Raw genomic sequence first — 11,168 nt, forward strand, 5'->3', positions numbered from 1 at the left:
TTCAGTATAGGAAAACATGTATATCTCATTGGAATAGCTTCCTTAGATTTTTGAGGTTTGAACATTGTAAAAAGATCTTTCCCAATCATGAAATAGTCATATAGATTTGCCTTTTAAGAAATCCAACAGCAAACATTTGTTTTGGTATGTTTTTCTGGGATGAACATCGCTCCCAATAAAATACATCTTACATAATTGTTCTTTATAAATTATTGAAACAATTTTCAACTATGTTATCGTACACTCATGAGAATGATTAGTCGAACTAAATATTGCTAACAACAATGATACTGTAATAAATAATCTTTGTTTGTTATTGTTTCATAAGATAAGGGGTTCCGGAAAAAAATGTTTTGAGATTGAAAAAAAAAATGATTCTACTGCAATATTTATTTGCTAAGATTCTAATTGTAAGCCTTCTACACGGCTAATTCAGATTCCAGCACTAGTACTCGAACTTCATGAACCAGTTCCATGAACTCATATAATGTAGTCGTTGTTTTATTGCACACAGGAGCATTAATAATGATTTGAATACACGACACCACTGAAACGGAGCATATATTGGTCAGTGCTATTTTTCTTCACTCTAGCAAAACGAGCATAACGTTGCTCTATATTCCATGTTGGGAGAGCTGTTATTACTTCATGCTAATTGAACGAGCTCAATATTGAAGTCAGCCGTGGCCCAATGGAATCGAGCGCAGACACGAAAAGCATCACAGCTCAACAGTTCTGGATCGAATCCCAAATCAGCTACAATAAAAAAAAAACACAACTGTGAAAGCTCCCACTGCCTGGTGTTTATTTTTCGATTTATTTTTTAGAAATCGATTAAATATATGTGTCAAAAGAATAAGTAAATTTCATGTGATTTTCACATAAACTTTACTTCGATTGATTTATGACACATATATTATATTGTGGTGAAAAGTAAAGCTTATGCTTATGGGTTTCAAATCCATTTCAGTTAATTATTATAATTTGACCGATTTTCATTTATCGTATGGCGATCATATAAAAGTTTTCAAATTATCAGCATTGTCAATGTATCAGATATTCATATAGAATTTACCTGACACATTTACAATCATATCATTTTCAATGGATTATCTTATAGCGCAAAATTATTAGACTTCCACATAACAGGAATATGTCAAATTGGTTCAGTGTACTTCGTTAAGGTATAGGAACATCAAATAGTTCGATGATTTCGACGTGCATGATTCAAGAATACGCACGGTACTGTTTATTGTTGTTTTATATCAACAGGCTGGATGAAGCCCCAATGATGTTAACCTTACCAACTATAGTAAAAAAATACATTCAAGCATGGTCATAACATAAAAACATTAAAAAACATATATCTTATAGTCAGTTACTCCTGCTGACGAAAAACAGAAGAAAACTTTCAACGAAGAGCATCACGGGAGTCTGCAATCCGCAAATCGCACTGTATGCTCCATAATTTGTGCGACGTAGAGGCAGTCTTAGCATAATATTGTTACGAAGCGGTCGGGGTTGAACATTCAGGTCAATTTGCCTCAGAATAGCCTCGCAATCTGTCCTTCCTTGGAGAACATCGGCCACGGTTAGGCCTGTGCTTGTGTCCCTTCTAGTCCGGAGAAGTTCTAGGTCGATAAGTAGACAACGGCATTCGTAACTGGGTAATCTAATCGGATCATTCCAAGGCAATCTACGTAACGCAAAGCGACGTTGAACAGATTCAATTCTCTCGGCACCGTTGTTGTAGTTTGGGTTCCAAACTGCTAAACAATACTTAAGCGTCGATCGAACAACCGAACAATAGAGAGATTTTAGACAGTAGATATCGGTGAAGTTCTTAGCTATCCTAAAAATTAAGCCTAAAGTTCTTGACGCCCTATCGACAACATATGCAATATGTTGCTTAAATGATAGCTGCGAATCCAAGTTCACACCCAAGTCTTCCACCTGAGTCACGCGTTCGATTGTAGAGCCAAGCAGGTCATAGCTTATCGGTTGTTATTTTCGTGAGAACGTAATAAAAGAGCATTTGGCTGGGTTCACTACCATTCTGTTTAAACTGCAACAATTAGCGAATACATTCAGCTGACGTTAAAGAAAGTGACAGTCAGCAATGGAGCGGATTCGTAGGAAGATTTTGAGGTCATCTGTATATGATAACCAAGGAGGGTCACAAATTCCGTGTTTTCCGCGTGCTGTTTGGCTTGTACCAAGGAAAAAAGTAATTCGTTTTTATTATTATCATGTGAATATAGATTCATCATGATTAATTTATCTGTGTTTTAATATTGTAAATTATTGTGAAAATTCCCGGGTTAGAATTTTTTTTGAATAGTTGTGTTGCTGTAGCGTCGTGCTAGTGTGTTTTGGTGCTACGCCTCCACTCCCGGAAGCAACGTTTGCCGTGTCTTTTTACGTATTTGGTATTGGCGTTCTGCCCCCTGGACAATAACCGGGAAAGATGATTTTTTCAGATTAGACTACGATCTTTCCACGTCGAGGACACAATACATAAGCGGTGAGATCTAACTGATTACAACTAGATATAAAAATATGAAATGCATCCTACTAAATACGTGCCATCTACAAAGCAGGAATTGCTTTGATGATGGAAGTGTACACGCAGTACCAATATACATTTTATATCGGTACTACGTGTATGCGGGGCTTGTTGTAAGTGAAAGTAACCTCGGAATGGACGTGAGTGACCAGGCATTCTGAAATGGGTTACTGAATCTCAACAGAGCTATCGCCTTTCAACTTCCGGGCTAAAATTGTTTGCAATGAGGTCAGTATAATAATAATAGATTATATTGCAAACATTTTTCTTCCATAAAAACACTGCCGGACAGTGGAAGTTGGATTGTATATACATACATACATGCATACCTGTATATGATAACCAAGGAGCTTCGTTAAGCAGATGCACGTCGTTGAAGTACAGTATAAATATCAACGGTCCCAGATGACTTCCCTGAAGTATACCTGATGCTGCAAAGCAGCAAGCTGATCTGCAATCTCCTATGGCAACCTTTAGTTGGCGACCGGTAAGATAGATCGAAAGCAACTCAGAAGATTACCGCATACACCGAGCTTGCCGAGTTTAGCAATCGCAATAGCATGGTTCAACTTATCGAATGCTGCGGATAGGTCTGAATAAATAACGTTCGTTTGAACCCGATCCTACAAGCTTACACATCAGATTGGTGGTTGCAGAGCGGCCGACAGTAAACCCATGTTGATCAGCACTCAAATACTGCTTACAATGGGACTGCAACGGTTCCATAATCACAAGCTCGAATAGCTTCGAAACGGCACTTAACGATGTAATTCCTCGATAGTTATCCACAGCTCGTTTCCTTCCCTTTTTGTGGTACTGGAGAGAAACATGCGGAACAGACGATGAAGCGGAATTAACAAGCTAACAATATGTCTCTTCAAAAATACAGCTGGAACTCTATTAGGTCCAGGATTGAAGGATGACTTGAGCAGAGTCGCGGCCGGAAATTATCTCAGCATTAACATCAATTGCACCCAGCGTTTGATCGTTTACTGGAACGTTCCTGGCAGCCAGGGTAATATGGTCGTCAGTTAGTCGGATGATACACACTTAGAAAATACTAATTTTACACGTGATGGAATCCATCGTTGACATAAAAAATGAAACGTAAACAACCATGTAATGTAATATTAAGTGCCCCGAGACTGAAAAGTTCGTTGCTCGACGAAAAGTACGTTTGATTAAGTTATATTTCGCGTCTGTTATGACTCAAATTAATACCAAAATTGACGCTCGTATATGTCACTCTCAAGGGCCACCCACATTAGATCCGTTTGCGTTGCGTTGACGTAAATTTGACAGTTAGACAATAGATTTAGCTGTCACTTTGCCGCAACGCGTCCGATCCTGATCTAATGTGCGTGGGCCTTCAGAGCACCTAAATTTACATGAATTTTTCAAAGTGTGTAATATAGTTCAAATTTATTTATTATTCAGGTTGGAACCAGTTAGGGCTACAAAATGGTGAGTTGACAACCTGGAAGGAGCGGAATACCTAGCCCTGGTCCTCACAAGTTCCTACTTCACGCCTCCTCGAGTCATATGATAACAAAAGACTACCAGCTGAAACATGGACACAGCTGGTTGGCGTAGCCTGGGCAATGTTGCCAGTCCGGCAATAGCAAAGTGAAGAGGTGCGACGCGAACACTGGCGCGGTAACCATAGTACGGTGATAGAGGAAATGCTTCACCAAACCTGAGCGTCTGCTCACCATGGAGGTGCGGCTCAAAACGGCGTCTGTTCTCCATGTTAGGAGCGGCTGATCACCGTCCTAGTGCCAGCGTGGGACTCTAAACAGAGCTGTGCACGATGGTCCCCCGGCGAGACAGGGGGTTGGGGCAGGCCCAACAAGCCGCCCTGGAAAAAAACAAAGTTGCAAATACCGAAGAAAGAAATACGGATCGGAACAATCGGCACAGACCTACGCGACGAAATAAGGACTACGATTGGAAACTCGGAACATGGAACTGCAAATCGCTCGGCTTCCCGGGTTGCGATAGGTTAATCTATGACGAACTTCAACCACGCAACTTCGAAGTCGTAGCACTGCAGGAACTTTGCTGGACGGGACAAAAGGTATGGAAAAGCGGGCATCGAGCGGCTACTTTCTACCAGAGCTGTGGCACCACCAACGAGCTGGGAACCGGCTTTGTAGTGCTGGGTAAGATGCGCCAACGCGTGATTGGTTGGCAGCCGATCAACGCGAGGATGTGCAAGTTGAGGATTAAGGGCCGTTTCTTCAACTACAGCATCATCAACGTGCACTGCCCACACGAAGGGAGACCCGACGACGAGAAAGAAGCGTTCTATGCGCAGCTGGAGCAGGTGTACGACGGCTGTTCGCAACGGGACGTCAAAATCGTCATCGGCGACATGAACGCTCAGGTAGGACGGGAGGCAATGTATAGACCGGCAATCGGGCCAAACAGCCTGCATGCCGTATCGAACGACAACGGCCAACGATGCGTGAACTTTGCAGCCTCCCGGGGTATGGTAGTTCGAAGTACCTTTTTCCCCCGCAAGGATATCCACAAAGCCACCTGGAGATCACCTGACCAACACACAGAAAACCAAATCGATCACGTTCTAATCGACGGGAAATTCTTCTCCGACATTATCAACGTCCGCACGTACCGCAGTGCGAACATAGATTCGGACCACTACCTAGTTGCAGTATGCATGCGCTCAAAACTCTCGACGGTGCATAACACACGTCGAAGTCGAACGCCACGACCCAACATTGAGCAACTACGGGACACCGGAGTTGCCCAGGACTACGCGCAGCAGCTGGAAGTTGCACTACCCACGGAAGAGCAGCTTGGCGCAGCTTCTCTTGAAGATGGCTGGAGGGACATCCGTTCAGCCATAGGTAGTACTGCTGTAGCGGCACTAGGTACTGCAATCCCGGACCGAAGAAATGACTGGTTTGACGGCGAATGCAAACTGTTAGTAGAGGAGAAGAATGCAGCACGGGCGAGAATGCTGCAACACCGCACGAGATTGAATGTGGAGCGATACAGACAAGCGCGGAACAGACAAAACTCGGTTTTCCGAAGGAAGAAGCGTCAGCAGGAAGATCGAGATCGCGAGGCGATGGAAAATCTGTACCGCGTAAACGACACACGGAAGTTCTACGAGAAGCTAAATAGTTCGCGCAAAGGCTACGTGCCGCAAGCCGATATGTGCAAGGACTTGGACGGTAACCTTCTCACGAACGAGTGTGAGGTGATTGAGAGGTGGAAGCAGTACTATGACGAGCACCTCAACGGTGAAGCAGCAGAAAACGAAGGTGGCACGGCAACAGACCTTGGAGCACGCGCAGAAGACGACAGGCTACCGGCCCCTGATCTTCAAGAAGTTGAGGAGGAGATCGGTCGGCTGAAGAACAACAAAGCAACTGGTGTAGATCAACTACCAAGTGAGCTATTGAAATACGGTGGTGGAGCACTGGCTAGAGCGCTGCACTGGGTAATTGCCAAGATTTGGGAGGAGGAGATATTACCGGAGGAGTGGATGGAAGGTGTCGTATGCCCAATCTACAAAAAGGGCGACAAGTTGGATTGCTGCAACTACCGCGCGATCACACTGCTGAGCGCCGCCTACAAGGTACTCTCCCAAATTCTATGCCGCCGTCTGTCACCATATGCAAGAGAGTTCGTGGGGCAATACCAGGCGGGATTCATGGGTGCCCGCGCTACCACGGACCAAATTTTCGCGATTCGGCAGGTTCTGCAGAAATGCCGCGAATACAACGTGCCCACACATCATTTGTTCATCGATTTCAAATCCGCATACGACACAATCGATCGAGATCAGCTATGGCAGATTATGCACGAGTACGGATTTCCGGATAAACTGACGCGATTGGTCAAGGCGACGATGGATCGAGTGACGTGCGTTGTTCGAGTATCGGGGACACTCTCGAGTCCCTTTGAATCTCGAAGGGGGTTACGGCAGGGTGATGGACTTTCGTGTCTGCTGTTCAACATCGCGTTAGAAGGTGTGATCAGAAGAGCTGGGATAGACACGAGTGGCACGATATTCAGGAAGTCCATCCAGCTCCTTGGTTTCGCCGATGACATTGACATTATGGCACGGAACTTTGAGATGATGGCGGAAACGTACATCAGACTGAAGGCTGAAGCTAGACGGATTGGACTTGCCATCAACGCATCAAAGACAAAATATATGAAAGCAAGAGGTTCTAGGGAAGACAATGTTAGCCTCCCACCCCGAGTTCAGATTGACGGTGACGAAATCGAGGTGGTCGATGAGTTCGTGTATTTGGGCTCACTGGTGACCGCCGAAAATGATACCAGCAGAGAAATTCAAAGACGCATTATGGCAGGGAATCGTGCCTACTTTGGACTCCGGAGGACGCTCCGGTCGAATAAAATTCGCCGCCGCACGAAGTTGACTGTCTACAAGACGCTGATTAGACCGGTGGTCCTTTACGGCCACGAGACCTGGACTATGCTCGTGGAGGACCAACGCGCCCTTGGTGTTTTCGAACGGAAGGTGTTGCGTACCATCTACGGTGGAGTGCAGATGGATGACGGAACGTGGAGGAGGCGAATGAACCACGAATTGCACCAGCTGCTGGGAGAACCATCCATCGTCCACATTGCAAAAATTGGGCGACTACGGTGGGCTGGGCACGTCGTAAGAATGCCGCACGACGACCCAGTGAAAATGGTTCTAGAAAGCGACCCAACAGGAACAAGAAGAAGAGGCGCGCAGCGGGCAAGGTGGATCGACCAAGTAGAAGGCGACCTGCGGACCCTTCGCAGACTACGAGGCTGGCGAACTGTGGCCATGGATCGAGTAGAGTGGAGACGACTTCTTCGGACAGCAGAGGACAACAAGGCCTTAGCCTGATTGGTAAGGTAAGGCAAGAGGAACCAGTTCCAACCCGTGCGAACCCGAGCTTATTATCAGTGCGAACCTCAACCCGAGCCAGGTTACAAAAACAAACGTTCACACTAGCGGCGCCGGTGGTGTAGTGGTAAGCGTCATTTCCTCTCACTACAGCAGGCCTGGGTTCAATCCCAGTTGGCGCCACCGGGATGTTCTGAGGCATAACATCTCTGATCAGGGAAGTAAAGCCGTTGGTCCCCGGTTCATGAGCTGATGGGTCGATAGGTAGTGTCCAGGTATGGAAGCTGCCTCCCTGGCGTCGGTAGCATTGGTGCTTAGCAGGGAAAACAAGATCGACGCAAAACAAATTAAGTAAAAAAAACGTTCACACTGTCGTTAGACCTGGATACCCGATCCAGGTTGGAACTGAATCAAAAACAAATTCGCTAAAAGTCTATAAGAACGCATGATATGAATATTTACATCCATTCTTCTCGAAAACAAAAGATGCGCTCCTAAAGAATCCTTTTTCTCCCTTCATTCGTATGCCGAAGTGAATCCAATGGCGTTTCAATGTTTTCGGGGTGTGCTTAGTATGACGGAACTTAGACCTTAACCCTATATGACATCCAATAAAATACCGATAATACAATACAACCATGAAGCGTTATCAATGAAAAGGTATCTGCAATCGCCCCAAACCAACTGTGATAAGAGAATAAATTGCACACCCATAACAGGAGAAATGTGGCGGCAACCTTTCCGCCTTATCAAAGTCCCATATATTTACGATATTCATTAAACCTTAGAAGAACCCACGACATTAGAGTGTATGATTTCCGCACGTCATAATAGTCCAATAAAACTGTTGATGATTTTCGTAGTCTTGTTTGAGTGTTTCTACATAAACAAACGTAACTCACCTCTTCAAAAGCCTCACTCATATTGGCGGTTGATGATGGGAAGTGCTGCTCCTTAGCACGATTCTCAGTAGACTCCCTTCGGCGTAACCAGCTAAAGACTTATGTAAGCACGATGTTTCTGCTCGAATAGGTGTGGTTTATCCCGATTGCAAGCAACAGGAGTGTAAACACCGACAGCCGACTGCTATTCTTAGAAAGTGCAATAAGAAAGGGATGTTACAAAATCAATCGATCACTCTTCACGCCTGCGCCAATTTGAAATTCGCCAATCACGATCACTATACATATGCACACAATGTTGAACAATGTTTATTTTCGAATCCCGATCTAAATAAAAAATATAACACTGTGATCTTTGAATCTCTGGTTCACTAGGATTATGTAAAGTCAGCCGATTCGCGATGTTGAAGGCAGGAAGTATGCAATGAAACTATTCGAATCACTCATACAGTGCTGTAGATTGATAAGAAATTACTGGAAAACGAAACCGCGCACTGCAATCCCTAACAGAGTAACAAACACTTGAACCAATAGAAGAGCGACTCGACTCAATTGAACATTGAATATTCGAACTGTACGTGCTAGAGTGGAGACGGGTTCACGTAATCACACTTCACACTTGCACAAACTGGCACGATTTGCATCAATTATGCACCGAAAAGCGAATGGCTCCCACTGCCAATATCACGCACGGGGCGCAATCTGACATTCAACTAGAACTTGACGGAAACGCAAAATTCAAGATCAAGAACGACACGCGCGATCGGCGATAAATTCTTCGCTAGAGAGACGCAGTTCGCACCGCAGTTGAGATGAAGGAGCAAACCAATTCAAACAGAACACGAACTGCAACTAGCGGTAACTAACCAGAGGGCGGTCAGAGAAAAGTCAACTCAAGGAACGAAACAAATGTCAGTTGATTCTTAGTTTTTCACGACCACGATCAAATCGAATTGACGGTGACGGTAGCAATGGCGTACCAATAGTTTTCTTCTTCTGAACTGAAACGTTACGCCTGACTTCAACTTAGTGATGTTTTAGCACCGTCACAATTACCTGTACCATTATTGCATTCGTATATAGATGCTCTTTGAGCGGGAAGTTTCTCGAAAAATCCATCAACTGGACCGGGAATCGAACCCGCTGCCATTTTCATGATATGTCGTGCATTTACTGAGTAGACTATTGAGCGACCCCAACGGACGTACCAAAAGTGGTTTCCATCAAATGACTTTGGTCAGCTATATGATTATTCGATGTCTATATGAAGATAGTGTAAGATAAATGAGCAATACGTCATGTGGCATGAGTGTGCGGAACGAAGCTTAATTAGTTGGTGACAACGGTCGAAGATGCTGTGTGCTTGATACGGATGCAAGCTAATTAGCTAGAGGCGTGTTTTAAATTGTATACCTGGGGCTGCATTTCTGTGGAGGATACTTCTGAATAACATATATGAATAAGACTTAAAGTTAGTTTACATAAGTTGATAAGTTGTAACAATGAGCTGTTATAAGTTCTTACAGTGATAGTACAACAAATACTGGCCTGACTCCGAATTTTCCTTCGCATTAACCGATGTCAGCGGTATGTAGTTCATGCCTTTATGATGATGATGATAGTGGTTTACAACCCATTGTAGCACGGAAACTAAGTCCGATAGCAGTGGGCTCTCTGCTCTATTTGTCTTGATCAAGCTTAATAGCCTTTGATTGTCCTCAACATGTCGCTGTATGAAGGGCCAAAAACGGATTGGGTGGATTGATAGGCAAAATCGCCTATACGCATCTACGGGACAATATAGAATCTCCTTCCAGCAACATGATCGCACTATTGGTCACAAAACGAGCCTTCAAACAGGAAGATGCCCCAATAAGTGGGGATAAGAGCCCGCCCTTTATCCTCGAAATGTTATCAACAGGGAGTTGGCATTCCCACTCTCCTCGTCCAAATCGCTTCAATCGGGTGCCTTGTTGAACCCTTCCTTCCCTTTTGTATAGGGGAATTTACGTATTTTCGTCAATCTAAGCAGCGTCTGCACTTCTACTAGCATTTTCTCAGCGTCACGCACATATATGATGTGTCTGTTTGTTTACATTCATCTGCTGCTTGCTTCTCTATCCATTCCAATCGACAGAACTTTTCAAAACGTTTTGAAAGCGTTTTTACAACGCTCCAAACTTCTCAGGTGAGTGTGACTAGTCGGCAGTCTCTTTTTCTTCGGCAACCTTCCCATTAGAACTGCGTGTTAACCAGCTGTTCTATTATCGGCAACTCGAAATCAACCTCATTTTGTAGTGCGTATGATTTATTTGAAGAAAAATGTAGCATTACTGGATTGCTCGATCGTTCAAATATAATCAAATTGAAGCTGAAAGGCTAAACAATCGTTTGGACACATTCAGGGAAGTACGTTGATGGGAAAACATAGTGAAATTAACGTTTAAATTTTGGTTGCCGAAAACAGTCAATGGGTGCCGAAGCCAACATTTACCCTATGTATTTAAATGTTTATCTTATGTAAATGTTATATATAATGAATTATCACTAATGCGAGTCGATTGTTACGATTATTATCATTAATACTTACATGTCGATGAAGATGATGCTACCTATTTTACCTTTTATATGAAACTACTCGTCACAGAATCCAACTTTGAATCGTAGACCAGGTACATTAACAATACACTCGTTCCGAGAAGGGGCTCATAGTACCACTCATCCTGTATAGTCATCTTCTTCTTCTTCAGCTTCGCTCACCACCCGGAATTAACGCTTGCCGGATGTTCTGAGGCATAACATTTCTGATCACGCCTTCCTT

The 11,168-nt window shown here is 44.0% G+C and overlaps 1 protein-coding gene across 1 annotated transcript in view; it reads right to left on the reverse strand.

Moving 5' to 3' along the window:
* The window catches only part of Hex-A (Hexokinase A), a 91,071-nt gene extending 81,914 nt beyond the window's left edge, over positions 1-9,157 (reverse strand). The window contains exon 1 of the mRNA XM_065236987.1: positions 8,348-9,157. Within this exon, the coding sequence (XP_065093059.1) occupies positions 8,348-8,368 (21 nt within the window). The 5' untranslated portion in view covers positions 8,369-9,157. The remainder of the gene's footprint in view (positions 1-8,347) is intronic.
* Between the last annotated feature and the right edge of the window lie 2,011 nt (positions 9,158-11,168).

Source organism: Ochlerotatus camptorhynchus, unplaced genomic scaffold, assembly GCF_037179485.1.
Source record: "Ochlerotatus camptorhynchus isolate MF236.1 unplaced genomic scaffold, CSIRO-AGI_Acam_v1.1 ptg000041l, whole genome shotgun sequence".
Taxonomy (NCBI): domain Eukaryota; kingdom Metazoa; phylum Arthropoda; class Insecta; order Diptera; family Culicidae; genus Ochlerotatus; species Ochlerotatus camptorhynchus.